Here is a 17341-nt window from a genome sequence, read left to right on the forward strand (position 1 = left end):
TCCTTTACTCTATGTTCCATGCTTAAGCATTCGATGCGTGTCTTTGAGGAGTGTTCTAATTCCACCTTTTGTTTCCACATTCCTTGATCTATTTCATTTTCTCTCTTTTCCATCACTTTCTCTTTTGGCCTTTCCGAGATGCATATTCTGGCATGCATCCCGCACTCCCCCGCAACCATCTTCTCATCTATTTTAATGAATTCCCCAAATATATTGGCTCTAGGGTTTTTAGGGTTTCTTTGTTTCAGTATTCCATTGGTAGATTATAAAATCTTATCTAGGTTGGGACTTTCCCTGTTTCGTCCTCCAACGGATTGAAATTCAACCTTTAATTAACTGAATACCAACCGAAGCCCTCAATAATATGGTGATTTTGCCCTAGAATATCTTGCTTTTTCTTTGCACTTGAGCAATTTACCATAAAGAATCCTTTTGGTAGAGAATTCTAAAATCCTCACCCCAATTCTTTAGGCACCATTTTTTAACTTTTGCCCTGTCAATCACTCGCCCACCTTTTTCATAATAAAAGCCCTTTCTTCTAAACTTGAAATAGATCTAGATAGAGAAGCAAAATTTAAATTGATCTTATGACTAGGTTTATGCCCTAAAGGTATTCAATTTGCCCCAGTTACCACAGATTTACCTTTCAGAACCCATCATGTGCTAGTTATTTGTGTTCCTTGATCATTCCTTCTTTTTGTTGGGTGGTGCTTCTTTTGTGTAGGAAGCCTATTTTGCAAATTATCTTTTGTTGAATCCATGATAGAGGGTTTTGATACCACCTTCTATTTAACACCCGCTCGACTAATTTACACATCTTAAATTTTTTCCTAAGAGATGCCAATTAAAATTATATTAGTTAAAAATCTTACATTTTTAATTTACCAAATATAATTTTTTTTGAATCAAAAATCTGATATCCAATTTGTTAAAATAAACTAATAATAACTAATTAAAAAGAGCCCCTTCCCTATAATTCTCTTGACATGAATTAATCGTTTTAAATATTTCTATATATTTAAATTTTTTATCTCTTTATATTTAACTTTAACTTTCTTTCACCATGTTAGTTTGATATAAATATTTAAATATTTAAATATTTATTATTAAGAATTGAAAAATATTTCCTGTGTAAAAAAGACATTACAATGACAGTTTTATGCATAAGGCAATTCTAAGGGCCAAAGAAATGCTGTCCATTCAGGGGTCATCCTCATACAGCTCAAGATTTATTCCCTTCAGCAAGATAGAAAATCGGAGTTATCAATGGTTCCCATCAAAACACTAAATACCAAATAAAAAGCAAGGCAGAAAATCAATACCTACCAAATTCTATTCTGTCTGTCAGCCAAACGAGCGAGAATGTTTATTGCTGACCATGCAGCTATTCTACCGAAATTCCAGGTGATGCAATCCTCATTGTTTAGAGGGTGTTTAGTTCAGTCTGCTCCCCTGTTTTGCCATTTGTTTAAAGCCCACAAAATAGAATATAGATTTAGAATATTTAGATTGAAGGTGAAGGCTTGTGGAGGTGAGCAAAGGAAAAGAGTAGTAGTTGTGAGGCATGGGCAGAGCACATGGAATGAGGAGGGAAGGATTCAGGGCAGCTCCGACTTTTCAGTTCTTACACAGAAAGGAGAAATGCAGGCTGAAACATCCAGACAAATGCTTCTCCGAGACACCTTTGATGTTTGCTTTCACAGGTTAGTTGCTTTCATAAACATTCTAGAAGCGTGGAGGAAAAATTTGTTTGCTAAATTTCCCTTGTATAGTGGTATCTCTTCCTTCAAAGTCACATTGGTTTCTATTGTTGGAGTACACCATGGAAGAGGTGCTTATAAGAAGAAAGTTATTGGGAATTTGTGTTCTTATTCAAGTTACTGGGAATTTGTGCACCTGAGAAGATCTTGTGTACAAAATCTGCCAAGTTAATCCTAATTTGGAATTGTACCCATCTGTGTATTTCATCCTGGGAATTTGTGTTCATATCCCAGTTACAGGGAATTTGTGTACCTGAGTGAGCTTGATGGTGAAGATCTTGTGCAAAACATCTCCCCCGTCAATCTTAATTTGGAATTGTACCCATATGCGTATTTCATCTTGGGAATTTGTGTACTATCGAGGTTACTGGGAATTTGTATGCTTATCCCATTTAATGAGCTTTTGTGTAAGCTTCTAATTTGGAATTGTGCCTATCTTTCTGTATTTCTTCGGCACTGGGACCCTGTTTTATCTCTTGATGTGTGGGGGCTTCATTCATTGTGCTTAGCCCTTGTATTTCACCTGGAACTTGCACCTGGCCTTGTCAGTTGGGGTCTGCAGGCCTTGTCTGTTGACGTACGCTACATTGGATTGGTATCTCATATATCAAAGTCATTGAAGACTTTAACCAAGCTATGTTTATTAGCTTTGACTTTCACCCAGTCTTGTCCATCGAGGTAAGCAGGCCTCATCCATTGGGGTATAACGCATGGATGAATATCTCTTCCGTCAAAGTCAGCCAGTACAGTAACACTTTATCGTCTATGGCAAGCTGGCAACTCCACTTTAGCTGCTGATATTCTCCATATATTATAGAAAATTAAAAATCTATTTTCAGACATTTTAAAGTGATGATTTTGGGTGTATAAAGTTTTTGCCCAATTTTCCGCTATGATAAATATAAAAGCAAATGCTATTTTTTAGTTCATGGCCAAGGTGGATGCCAAACGTAAGTTAAAGCATAAGGATCCATAAAAGAGCCTCTGGACTAAATAGCTGCTATGAGGGTAATTGTTTCATCAGATGTCCTTATAACATATTCAGGATGTAGGTCAGGTTTGAGTGATACAATTTCAGATTTGGGGAATTTTTTGTCACTATTTAAAGAAATAGTCTGCCCATTAATTTTAAACGAGCAGATAAAATATATAAACAACACTAAACAGCTAAAAGTTAATTACAGACAAACACACAAAATAAACACATAACATAATGAATTACATGGTTCACTATAACTGGCTACATCCATGGGAGAGCAGGGAATAACTTCTATTAATCAATATCCAGTACACCAATACATGGTCTACTCTCACATCCATTTATACAATCATATGCAGTTGTGAAATGAAGAGTTGGGATGAGCCAAAAGGTCATGTTACCGTTGGACTTTACATTCCTAACAATCTCCCCCTGAAGTCCAACCGGTACAGCCATGACTGTGACATCCCATGGATTCCACTTCTAATCTCACATTACAGCCAGGCCCATTGAATATTTTAACTTCGCCAGATTCTATTCGAGAACTCTTCGAATTAATCTTCTCCAAATCAAATCAGAATTAATAAAACTTAGCAATTGTTCAAACACTTCAATTACTCTCTGCGCATGCTCGATAGTTCCAACATCAAAGCTCTTAGCAAACTTTCTGATTACATACTGATCCAATCCTGGCTCTTTGTATGCAAACTCCTTCAATCTTCTAGCGAACTGAATCTCAATGACACCAACCCCAGGAAAGATACGAGTCTCCCTGCGCATAGTCTTGTAGCTATTCACATCAACATCAATGGCTCTCTCAAGATCATTCAATATACTAACTATACTTTGAGGCAATACTACTGTTGACACCAAGTTTCCACCTTGTTCAATTTTCATAACAGTTACTCTGGCACCGCCAAATTTTCCTACTGAAATTAAGTCAGCGAATTCCCCAGGATGCCCAACCTCAGATATGGGATCAGCCATTGGAGAAAACTCAGTGAACACTGAAAGCGTTTCTTCATTGGGCCTGTCACGATAAGGCCAAAGCACCCGTCCTGTCACAATGCCCACGGCATGGGTTTTCCCTAGTTGCACCTTTGCAGCACCTTCCTTCCTGCCAAACTTTATTCATAGTCTGGAGAAATTAAAGGGGACATGTCCGTCAATTCTTTGATTGAGTTGCAAAGCCTCTAGTATCACCTTGTCCTTGAAAAATCTGTCAAAAGATTTCTTTTGAATATCTCTCAACTTATCAGTGAAATTTCCCTCCATAACCAAAGAGAAGCCTCCATGCTGTTTGGCCAACTCAGAACCAATGTCGCCACTACTCTGTTTCGTCGGTTCAGGGTACCTAAGTGAACTCTTGTTGCAAGTTGTTCCTTCATTTAACAACCTTCTAAGATGATTTTGGTTTAAGGAACTTTCCAAAGGTCCCGCATCACTGTCTTTTGAACATGAACCTGGTGCATCTTGGGCCTGAAAAAGTTTGCTCACTCCTGACTCCTTGTCCATGGGAATTCAAATATTCACAATCTCTATGTCTACAGCAGATTGAGGCAACTCAACTCCTCCTGGTGTCACACCTACCTTAGCCCCTACCACACCTGCAACACCTATGCGTCTACTAGCAATTGACGTGCCAAAATCTGCTTTCACAACAAATCTTCCATTTTGAATTTGTTCTCGAAGTGCAGATTTTTCTTATTTTAATTTTTCTTCTTCATCTCGCAGCCATTTTAATATTCTCTTCTTTTCTTCGTCAACCACTTCTTATTCCTCCTTCACTTCATTTCTTCTCTTAAAAAAATTCCCATTCTTTCCCGAATTTCTCTTTTTCGAAATTCATCATAGGACAGCGCAAATCCTCCATTTCTTGTTCCATAAAAAACATCTTCCTCAAATTTATCTTCACCCACACCCACCTTGGCGTCCTCATGATTACACTCTGCTTTTCATACCCCCCTTCACCATCATATTTTTCGATTTCCTACACATCACTCTTCATGAGTTCATGGTTGCTCAAACCATTTATTTGTGCTATAGCTACATCAAGAGTCGAGAAGGAAACAAACCAAGCATCCTCTTCCTCTTCAACCATAACCTCCTCTTTTTTCCAGCCATCCCACCAATTTACATGGCGCTTCATTTCAGCTTTCACTTGCACAACATCATTCTTTGAGTTGCCAAGAAATTCTTCAGTGATTGAATCAGCTTCATCATTTTCATCATTTGAAACTACAAATTTAGTCAGTCCCATTAAAACATACTTGAAGTACGGAGAAGCACGGAATGAAAAACCCAGCTTGCAAATTTCACCTTCTTCCATCTCTGCTCAATCTAACCAAGCACTGATACCAATTGTTAATTTTAAACGAGCAGAGAAAATATATAAACAGCACAAAATAGCTGAAAGTAAGTTACAAACAAACACACAAAATAAACACACAACACAATGAATAGGTGGTTCATCATAACTGGCTACATGGAAAGCAGAGAATATTTTATATTAATCAATATCCAGTACACCAATACATGGTCTGCACTCAATCCATCCAAAATCTATGCAGTTGTGAAATGAAGAGTTGGGAGGGGCCAAAACCAAAAGATCATGTGACTGTTGGACTTCACATTCCTAACACTCCTCCCTTATACTAAATTACAAAATTTGAAGTTTTTTCTGAACACTTCCAATGGGATTTCATATGGAATGTAAATTTATTCAACTCCATGGAATTTCGAGGGCCATGAGCTTTTGGAGTTGTACTAATGATGCCTTTCTTTTGTGACGAAAATATATATTCTGCTTTGCAAATGAAGGGAGGAATTAGTCAGATCCATGCGATGATGAATTAAATGGCTTTGAAGTGCAACTTAGTGAGTTTTGTTCTCAAATATATTATATTGTGACAAAAGTTGAGAAAAATAGATTGGTATTAATTTTTTCAGGCTTTCATTAGTAAATATTAAACGTGAATTGAATTCAAGATTTCTAGATGTGAGAGGTGAAGTTTAAACCTAGAAACATGAGAAATGCATTCAAACACACATTCATACTAAATCAAACCACAACTCCTCCGATTGAGCAAAAGAGCTATTCAACATGAGGAACAAAAACATGGTTCAATCCTCCCAATCTCTTTGATGTTTGGGATGAGATCAGGACGAGAGGGAGAGAGATTTTGGTAGAATATATAGGTTGTTTGAAGGATGAGATTTTCTAATTTAGCAGCATGTACTTAAGTTTCTACTTGACGGTTATTTGTTCTAGGAGAGGTAGGCTTATATAGATTTTCAGCCTAGGACATGGATGGTTTGGATTATGTGTTGGCTTGGATGGTTAGGATTTGATTAACATGCAAGGCAAGCTAGGATAGATGCAAGTGGAGGGGTAGAATTGATTTAAGAGATGGAGGGTTGTGAGTACCTTAACTTGCATGGGGAAATGAGATGCAAACAAGTGGAGGCTTGAGGAGGATGTGAGTGGATAGGGGAGATCAAATCATGAAATGAAAGGTTGATATCAATTTGTCTTGCATTGAGAGTTAGGACGCACACATGTGGATGCTTGGGGTGAGTGCAAGTGGAGGAGAGAATTTGAGTTGTGATGGATAGTCAAGATCTTCTTAAATCTGAATGGAGGATCTTCTTAAATCTGAATGGAGGATGGAGATGGGAAAAATGATTTTTTGGATTTTAGTGGTGAGGTGGAAGTGAATTTTTATTTATTTTTAATTTTATGAAAAAGATGAATGGAGGAATGCGCATTAGCTTAATTAATTAAATAAGTTTGATTTATTTAATTGATTAGTAGAAGGAGATTAGTCATAATTAATTAAATAGAATTTGTTTAATTAATTATTCGTAGAAGAAGATTGGTTGAACTAATTAAATAAATATAATTTGTTTAATTAATCAATGAAAGGGAAGTAGCCTAATTAATTGAACAATACTATTTAATTGATTAACAAGGAATCAATGTGGAGATGGAGTAATGAAGATGGTTTGTTAGAATGCACGACTGAACATAAGTGTCTAAACTAGATACATTGCATCAAAATTATAAGTAACTCCTTAAACGTTTGGGGTCTGTTTGAGAAAATAAATATATCCCATCCATTGGGGTATGCAACATCGGATCTTCTGTCAAAGTCACTTGGGACTTTTTACTGAGCTTCGTCTATAACTTGGGACTTGCACTTGGTTTTGTCTATTGGGTTGTGCAGGTCTCAATGTGGGACTTACGTGCTGCCTCATCTGTGGAAGCTCCACTACGCTTACTGATACTTTCCATAGGTCATATAAAATTTTCAGACATTTGGAAATGATGATTTGGCAGTGCTAATTTTTTTTCAGAATTGTCCACCCAGTATGAGAAGTATAAAGGTAAATGTTGTTTTTAAGATGGCCCAGCCAGATGCCAGACGTAGGTTAGTACATAAAAATTATCAAATAAGCTCTGGATTAAATGATTACCATAATGGCACCTAGTTCATTGGATATCCTTATGAACATTCAGGAATAGGTTGACTTTCAGTGATTCAATTTAGATTTAGGAAATCTTTGTCACTATTTAAAGAAATAGTCCACCTTTCCCGAAGTACTTCAAAATTTTAACGTTTTATTGAACACTTATGACTTGCAAATAAATTTCATACGGAATGTTCATTTTTGACATACTAAATTGTTTGGAATTTTAAGAGGGCCACAAACTTTCGAAATTATAATGATGGCGCTGTAGGCATCTAAAAAAGGTCAACGCTTGTGGTGTCATACTTTAACATGTCCGTGTGATCGTATTTTAGGGTTTTCACATCCTATTAACATTTCTTCTATGTCGCACACTTGATCTTTATTATTTGTTGACATTTTGTCATTCTTTTGCGTTTCTTGCATTTGTCGCATTTTCAATTAGGTCTTGTCAACATTATCATTATCAATTGCGATCTTTGATCATTATCAATATTATCATATCAATTGGACATCGTCAACCCTTCTCAATGTCGAACTAGGGTTTTGTCTTGATCAATCATCAATTTATCAATCTCTTATCAATTTGCAACCGATTTGTCATTGGTCTTTGGTCATTTGACCTTCATCAAGTCGACCTTTCATCAATCTTTGATCGATTTGTCATCAATCTCAATCAATCATCATTTCTCGTCAATTTGGATCGATTAGTCATTGGTCCTCATCAATTGGCGTCTATCAATTTCATCCTTGTCAATCTTGATCAGTTTATCATTTATCATTGATCTTTATCAATCAACATTGACACTTTATCAATTATCCAATTTTCATCATTAAATCATGATCAAATCGACCCTATATCAATTATCTTTTGTCATGACCTAATTATCATCCTTGCATTTCTAATTCATCTCCTAGGATTTTGTGATTTAATCATTTAATCCTATTTGTCATTTTCCCTCTAGGTTAAATAATTTATTCATTTATCCTAAGTCTTCTTGTCACAATTAAATATTTATTTAATTGGCTAATTAATTTCCCTTCTTTTTTGAATTAATTAATGAATGAAAACTTATTAATTAATTCACCCAATTTCTAATTTCACCACTTTCTATTTCATCATTTCCACCTAATTTCCTAACTGCTAAATCCTAATTTCCTACTCATTATCTCTCTCAAGTGGCTCCTATTTTTGTGCTTTAATTTGGAAGCATGTTTCCTTATTCGTCATGAGTTTGGATATGGCATCTTATCCTAACATTAGATTTGATGGCTAGTCTTATCCTCTTGCATGGAAAGTGTGCAATGGCATTTCTTTCTAAATCTGATTTTTCCCATTTTTGAATCCAATTGCATCTAATATCGATTTCTTGCTAATTGTTGTCCTCTCTCCAATCTGATTTTTCCTATTTTTGAATCCAATTGCATCTAATATCGATTTCTTGATAATTGTTGTCCTCTCTCCAATTTTTCTATAAATTGGATGCATTTCTCATTAGATAAACCACACTTCTAGTATCTTCGCGCTATCAAAATCGATCTTGCTTTCATACTTTGCTCTTGCACTTGTAGGTGAGATCCACAAATCCGCTATTTGGAGGAGAAAGGAGGACAATGGAGGGATATGAAGGAGATACTTTGCTTCTATGGTTTGCAATTTGATTAGCATTTTGTCTTCATAGCTTCATTGCGTGTAATAGGATCAATTTCATTGCAATCTAGCTTTCGTGGTTGGCTAATGTTAGGCTTTGAATCATCTGTTCCATTTTCCTATCTACAGGCGCCTTTCCTTTTCAAAGATTTTTTTTTGTTTATTTTCAAATGAAGGGATAAAATGTTTAGATTCCTATGATGATGACTAAAATGGCTTTAGAAATTCAACTCGATGAATTTCTTTGTTTTTTATTGTGGTGAGAGTTCAGATAAATAAATTTGTGCTTAATTGTGTCAGGCTTCATCCACAAATATCTATTGAATTCAAGGTTTCTAGATACATTGCATCAAAACTGTAAGTAGCTCCTCAGATATTTGGAGTCTGTGTGGAGAGAATAAGTATATTCCATAAACCCCTCACACCTGCCCCTAGAAAGTTCAAAATTACAATATTAAGGAAAACATCCGTATCATGCTCAAACTCATGACTTTATACCTTCCTAACAATAAAGTACAGCAATGTATTGTTTTCTTATAATTCATTAAGCTCAATTTTTTATTATTATTGTTGCCTCTTCTCAATTCTTCAAGGGGTTTCAAAGATTGCTTTGCTTTTTTTTCTTAATTTTGACTTCCTGTTTTGATTTTTCACTTTCTACAAGAAAAAAGTTGCATGTTTATGTCTGGATACATCCAGCAGGCTGAGACTATCAAATTGTGTTAGCAGGTGGTCCTCAGTTGCCTTCTCTTTATAAATGCACATTATATATATCATCAAATGGTTTAGAACTGAACGAAAACAATATTGACACAACAATTTTTCTTGATGTTTACTTCAGTCCTCTAGCCAGATCAAAGCGAACAGCTGAAATAATTTGTGACTCTCGGAAACTGGAAATGATTCCAGAATATGACCTTAGAGAGATCGATCTTTATTCATTTCAGGTTTGTAGAAGTTCTCTGCTCCACATCAAATGCAAAGTAGTCTGGTGGTTGAATTATGCTGAGTAAAAAAGCCATAGTTTTTTAGGATAGCTATGTGATGAATATTTCCAATATAAATATAAGGCATGATAATCTGAAGGCAAACACAAAACAATATTTTACCAAAAACACAGTCTTCCAGAGGCCTTGAAAGAATTTGTGGGTGTCGAATAAACATGCATTTTAAAAAACAGTTCAAGTATTGTCAATCATTCATTGTAGCAGATTAGAACCGTTGTTTCTGTTTATGATTACAGGTTTGACAAATTTTGTTGTAAGCTTAACCATTGACAATATACAGAAAAGTTTATGTAGTAGAAAATGAACATTGCAAATATCAGTAAGGTCTTTCAAAGAATAGAACTATGTTTTAAGGGTTATATTATAAGCATACATGTATAACCTTTCATGTCTTGCATTGTGTTGCAGGGGTTATTAAAGATTGAAGGGAAAAAAAGATATGGAGAGGCATATAGTCAATGGCAGAAGGATGCTGCAAATTTTGTTATTGATGGGCATTATCCTGTAAGAGAACTATGGGAACGAGCAAAAGCCTGCTGGTCAAAAATTCTAAGCCACAAAGGCCAGTCAATACTAGTAGTTGCTCACAATGCTGTGAATCAAGCTTTAGTTGCCACTGCAATAGGTAAGAGATTGTTTTCTAGTGCCAAATTTTTTTTGGTGTTTTTGTGCCGCATAAAGCTATGTAATAGATTTTCTTGTTTGAACATTGTATTGCTTAGGTCTTGGTCCTGAATATTTCAGGATACTTCTGCAGAGCAATTGTGGCATCAGTGTGTTAGATATCACACCAAGCATCATTGATAATGGCTTTCCGTATATTTGTCTTGATCGGCTGAATCAGGTAGGAATTGAGGTTTGTAAATACTATACAATATTGGTTTGATGTGGAAAATGGAGTTTATTGATGAGAGAACTTTATGTATGTGAAGTTCGATGGGCTCTGCCCCTTAACATTCCATGCCTCTTCAATTATGCTGCCCCCCCAATCACTTCTATATATTGGGGACTTTTAATTGTAATATGCATGATGAAGAACTTGTATTTGCTGCTGTTCGTTAATAAAGATATTGTGCCTGCCTTTTCCGTGGATGTAGTCATATTGGCGAACAGCGTAATCACTGCATCATTTTATTGTGTGTGTGCTCTGTTTATGATGTTTAATTCATTTTAGATTACTCAATTATTTTACAAGAAGTTGAGTGCATGTTGAAGTGAGCAAGGGGGTAAACTTTGATATTAATTCTTCGAACTTTGCTATTGATCGAGCATGTGTTTTGTCGCTTAACCAATAATTCTTACACTGAGTTTATGTTTTCAAAGTGAGCGTGCACAATGGAACTTATGTCTTTTAACACGTTATTTTTCCTCAAATTTTAGTATTGTCTAGATCTTGTATTTGTTAAGCCTCTGGGATTGATATAAATTCTTGCATCTTGGACAAAGGATCTAGGAAAAAATGTAAAGTTTACTGTAAATTCAAGTCAATCTTTGGAACTTTTATTTCTTCTGGTTCCAATTCATTTTGGTATTTGTCACACAGTCGCACAGTCTCTGAGTGGTTTCTCATTGTTTCAGTGCCCATTTACTCAAATCCATTTTTTTTTCTTAGTTTCACAGGTACATTATTTCAAAAATTTCAAACGCAAATTTTCATTATGATCCTTTGAAGTTTGAACAACTATTTGTTGTTCAAATATGTTATTGAGTAGAATATATTCCAAAATATTATACCCTCGCTCAAACCATTCCTCTTGCAAGATCTGTTATTTATTCCCTCTCTTATGGAAGATTCTAAAATATCTTTTAGTCACATATTTATTGTTTTAGATGGCCATTTTAATGATGCTGCACAACCCACTTTAGACAAGAGTGGGGATAAGGTGACCAAAGTGATGATGCAGGCTAATTTTTTGGTTGCAGACACCAAACTCACCAATTACACCAATTACCCCTGGTCAGTCGGTGGGTAGGAAAACTGAAGATAGAATCATACTTGTGTGCCATGGTACCACTGGCAGCATCGCTGAGGTATAATAAATACACTAGCATAGTATTCAATTTATTAATTGATATTCTCTCTTTAATTTAAAATATTTATTTGAGCCTTGTATTTATCTCGAAGCAAAATAGTTGGCTTAGTCATGTTAGATAGCAGTCTGATGATTCAATTTGACATAAAATAGTTTTAAGTTTTTCACAAGATCATATTTCATACCTTGAGAAGGTGTATGAAATAAAAGTTATTTTCTCTGTAAATATTTCTATTGTTTACAGTCATTGATAAATTCTTCTGAATAGTAATGAGCAGTCAGCTTAGCTTAAATATTTTAATTAGATTGGGATGTATGCTTGATATCACAACCTTTTTGTTGCAATGGATGATTTGAATATTATGTAAGAAACGCAAAGCATGCCCTGCCAAGTTCCATGTAGGGCCTGATTACATGGATGCAGGCATATATATGTAGAAATTTAAACAAACTTCTTTCTTCTTGTAGATGGTGATCATTTTTTCTATAAAGTACTACATATATGAGAAGATCCACTTGGTAATATTCCATATAATGTTTATAAGAAGCGAATTTGGAAACCTAGAAATCCATGCAAGTTTTAAAATACTAATATATTTCAATGTTTAGTGTGGGTGTGAGTGTAGAAGGATAAATAGGTCACTTTCATAAATTACTAAATATATGTAGATTGTCAGGGATAGATAAATATTAAAAGAGTGAGTACTGTGGTAGTGTTGGTGGTGGATATCATCCGTTGTCATTGAAGGATAAGGCTCTCATGGAAGAGGGGTTGGACAAGAAAGGTGACTTGTTCTCAAAGAAAAGCAAGGAGGACAGCAAGTCACTTGGGTACTCGATCCTTTAAAACCACAACCTCTACTTACTAGATGTAGAAAAAATATGAAATGTGCATTCATTGATTTTATTTGGTACTTGAGAAGCTCCAATAGATAGAGATCTGACATGTCAACAATTTTCTTTTGAGTAGCTATGCAAGAGCCTCTGAAGAAGGTTGGCGTCCTGTTGTGACCTTTTCACACAACTCCTCATTGTAAATGGGGACCCCCTACATTTTTGTCCACTTGGTCTTTTCTTTGCGAGTTTTTTGGGTAGTTTGGCAATAATTTCGTCAAGTCTCGTAGTGTTTGGATGAGTTTGTGATGATTTATGCTAAGTATGGAAGCAAGCATTGTCTATTTTAGGGTTTCTGTCTTGTAGACCTAGAAAGGAAATGGGTAATCTTGAGCATAGTGAAATTTGGCTAAGTGTAGAAAAGAAAATCTTCCAAGGGGCCTTCTAGTGAAATTTGAGTGTTTTTCATGAACTTACTATTTTTAGTAAGTTTCATAGTGGCCCCGATTGGCCTAATTTTGAGTTTGAACAAACTTACTATTTTTGGTAAGTTTCATCGTGTACCCTTTTGCCCTAATTTTGAGTTTGGAATAACTTCTTATTTTTAGTAAGTCTATTTTTGGAAAGTCTATCCTTGACAATAGGTGAACACTGTGCAGATTGAACCAAGGCATCCAGTTCCAAATCCGGAAAGACAAATGAAGCAAGCAAATGATCGAATTTTTGCTAAGTTTGGAAATCCTCCTTAAAGGACTGAGCACATCAGAGAACTTTCCTTGGGCGCAAATCCCAAGAGGAGGATTCATCCTTTGTTCAAAATTCCTCATCCTTTGTGATATGCATGGGATGTGCTTAATACGTATTCCTAATATGTGAAGCCTGATAATGTCTGTATGCAGAAGTTAATAGTAATATTAATATAGACTGCAATACGAATGAGTCTTATTTCATTTTATATATAATGGCAGACCAGATCTGACGCATGTCAGATCTGTCTGCCTTTACAAACACTATTATACTAGCAATTAATGCTATTAGGCTACCAGCAACGATAGAAAAACTCAGTGATAGGTACAAATGGAAAGGATTTCTGATTTTATTTAAATAGCCAATAATCTGTATATTAAATCTTATATGAACTTAATTAAATTAGTGGCATTAATATGGTATAAAGCTGAAGAAGCAATCTATATATAATTATTCAAACAGCTTTAGAATGACTACGCATAATATTGCTGTAGATAATATATATATATATCAGTTAATGAGTCAAAGGTAATCAAATTCAGTTTGCACAAATTGTTGATAGTATAAGGAATATAATTATAGTTAGATGCACAGTAGGGAGAGGAAAGATATATTATCTGCAACCATCGAATGGATTGGAAATGATCAGATCAGATTAGAACTGTTATTGAGTTACAGACAGTAACATCCCTGTTCTGGGTGGTATGTATAGGGGATGTGATTAGTAAGTATGCTTAATATATGTAGCCCGAATGTGTTTGTATGCAGAATTTAATAATAATATTACATAGTCTGCAACATGTACAATAGTAATATTTAATTCATAACAGTGACAGACCAGATCTGTCATGCGTCAGATCTGTCTGCCCTGTTACCAGCTATTAGAGATATTCATAACTAATGTTTTAAGTAGTGATAGTTTCAATACAGTATATAATAGGTACTTAGCAAATACTTCAATAATTGGTCATATTATTTAATTAATATATGTATTTATGTGTATATATTCAAACCAGAATAAGGATAACAATATATATATATATATATATATATATATATATATATATATATATATATATATATATATATATAGTAATGAAGTAATATCAATAATGTTATATACACACATAACGTTTTAATCAGACAAATGACATTATTAGATTGTAAACGAGAAAGAGCTCAGAAGATAATACATGGTAAGCAGAATATGTTTATATGCATAATCCTTGTTAGTATGTTACTACTGTCAGTGTTTAAGAACTTGGGAAATGAGGTGTTTTCGTGTTGGGGACATTACAGTTGGTGTGACACTTGCATTAAGAAATTATGGGTGTATGATAGATGAACGATTTATTTGTAGTTAATTGAGTGAGCAGTGGAATATCACTGATTGGATTCATGTTAAGATGGAAATATCTCCTAATATATTTAGTGTGAGTCATAAGTATATTGAAATGGATTAATTATGGTTAAAACATAGTAGGGGACATTACACAACACTCCTTCCTCGTTGGGTTCTTTCCCTCCTCTGTCTCCTTCAGAACCCCACTCCCATCTATCTGAATCTTCTGAGTTGGAGTCGGATGACGCGAGCTCTTCACTGACGGACTGGTTCCTTAGATCGATTACATACTTATGACTGTCACTCTCGATTGAGAGCGTATTCTTCTTCCAGTTATGATTGGCTCTGTCCATGATCAGCCATCCCCTTCCAAGGAGGGCGTCGTACGCTTTCCTTTCTAGTGGGATGACTACGAAATCCAGGAGGAATTGTTGTGTCCCGATTACCACCTTTTGTGCCATGAGAGTACCGAGAGGTTTGATACTGTGTTGGTCTGCACCGACGAGATGGAATGTTGGTGGTCGGAGGGTAGGCTTGCCAAGGCTTCTCCATGTTTCCTCCAGTAGTACGTTGACTCTGGACCCGCCATCCACAATGGTGTTTGTGAGCTTTTGTCCCATTATGTCCATCTCCACCACGACAGGTTTCTGACCAATGCTTACTGTGAGTAGCATAGGGTCCATGGCGTCTGTACCAGGTTCCTTCATCGGAGCCGTACTATGTGGTTCTGTCATCGCTCGACGTTCCTGGCCGATGGTGGTGTCACCGATTGCATTCGTCAGGGCCATCCTTAGCTGTGGCATGGTCTGTAGGAGGTCGGATACCCGTACGGGTATTGTGGTTTGTAACATCTGCTTAATGATAGTTTTCTCCGGTCCTGACCGGAATGGTGTACGGGAAGCCGGGTGTGAGGCCTTCCGCTCTTCCGCCATCGCACGCTCGATATCCGCCCTGGCTTCCTGGAGTCTTTCTTTCTCCGTGCGAGGGTCAGGGTACATGGCTTTTTTGTTTTGCAATCTTGTGATTGCCAATACGCCTTCCCTCGGTCCTTCCACCTCCAGCATATTCACCCCTTTTTGCCTTGGACAGTCTATGTCCTCATGATTCCCTGGACCGCACCATTTGCACAACAAACTCCCGGGTCTCCCCCGTTTTGACATTCCTGCGCAAAGTGACCCCATTCGTTGCACTTTCTGCATTGAATCATGGGTCGTCCCTTCGCGTCGTAGTGAATTCTACTCCTTGGCATGTTATTATTGGACCTATTGTTACCCCACCGATTGTTTCTATACCCTCCAGGAGAGGCGTTAGAGTTTGCTGCCGGCTTCAGAGGTGTCGCTGGTGGTGTGACTTGGTTGGGTTGGGCGTAGAGCACTTGTGTGCTCCGTGTTTTCAAGTTGTACGGGCATTCCTTAATGGAATGTCCCATTACTTGGCAGATGTCACAAAAGGCCTTGCGGGGACAACTCCCCTTAGTGTGTCCTTCTGTCTTGCAGTTGGTGCACCATAGCTCCTTTCCTTCCCTGCCACCTTCTTTGTCAGCCTTTAGTTCTTTCATCATTCTCATCATATCCCTTCGGAGTGCTTGCACGGTTTTGGACTCCCCATCACTGTCTTCATCCGTACTATCACCATCGCTCACCTAACGCTTCCTTCGGGATGTCTTATTTTCGCTCTCAATATCCATCGCACGATTGTACGCCTCATCATACGAGGGCGGCGGGACCACCTTCATCTTCCGTCTGAGGGATGGTACCAATCCTTCAACGAACCATCTCTTCTTGAGACCATTGGCCGGTTGGTTCTCCATTTTATTGAGCAGTTCCCTCAACCTTCTACTATATGCCCGCACGCTTTCACTTTTTCCCTGCTTGGTATTGTAAATCTCCGCCACAATTTCATTGTCGTCCCGTAGGAGTTTGAACTCCTCTTCGAAAGCCTTCTTCAGATTGTTCCAGGACGTTTTATGCTACGCATCCAGGTCCGTATATCAGTCAATGGCTATTCCTCGTAGAGTGGCTGGAAATGCCTTCAACCAGTAATCCCGGTCGTCTTGGCCTTTTGCCTCCCAAATGGTCACGCATGTCTTACAATGCCGTATGGGATCCTCCGACCCGTCGCCCATGAATTTTGGAAGCTTTTGTTTCTCCGGGGTGTGTGCCATTGTTCTTGCCTGGAGGGTTTTATGTAGCGCTTGGAAGTGACTATATGCCGGAAAGGTACTATGTATCTGGGAGGTACCATACGCTCTTGGTCTAGTTGGGCCCCTGTCCACAGGGATTTGGTCACCCTCGCTCCTATAGTCCCTCCTTCCCGGGGTTTCTGGATCTGACCCTCCTATTTTGATGCCCTTTGACAAGGACAAATTCCTGATGCCAGATAACGTTGCTTCAAAAATAGTGGCGATCTCTTCGTGCAGGTCCCGTACCGCCTCCTCTCCTTGTTTAGAATATTCCGACGGGTTGCTCTGCGACTCGGCTCCGGAGTCCTCTTCACTTGATGTCGAGTGTGGGGCCTG

At 37.1% G+C, this 17341-nt stretch overlaps 1 protein-coding gene across 1 annotated transcript in view; it reads left to right on the plus strand.

Annotated features, from left to right (window-relative positions):
- Nucleotides 1–1188: 1188 nt before the first annotated feature.
- LOC131039533 (probable 2-carboxy-D-arabinitol-1-phosphatase) overlaps nucleotides 1189–17341 on the plus strand; it is a 42115-nt gene continuing 25962 nt past the window's right edge. Inside the window, exons 1-5 of the mRNA XM_057972319.2 lie at nucleotides 1189–1703; nucleotides 9702–9807; nucleotides 10276–10492; nucleotides 10590–10711; nucleotides 11791–11898. Coding sequence (XP_057828302.2) covers nucleotides 1363–1703; nucleotides 9702–9807; nucleotides 10276–10492; nucleotides 10590–10711; nucleotides 11791–11898 — 894 coding nt within the window. The 5' untranslated portion in view covers nucleotides 1189–1362. The remainder of the gene's footprint in view (nucleotides 1704–9701; nucleotides 9808–10275; nucleotides 10493–10589; nucleotides 10712–11790; nucleotides 11899–17341) is intronic.

The sequence above is a fragment of the Cryptomeria japonica genome, chromosome 5 (assembly GCF_030272615.1).
Source record: "Cryptomeria japonica chromosome 5, Sugi_1.0, whole genome shotgun sequence".
Lineage (NCBI taxonomy): Eukaryota > Viridiplantae > Streptophyta > Pinopsida > Cupressales > Cupressaceae > Cryptomeria > Cryptomeria japonica.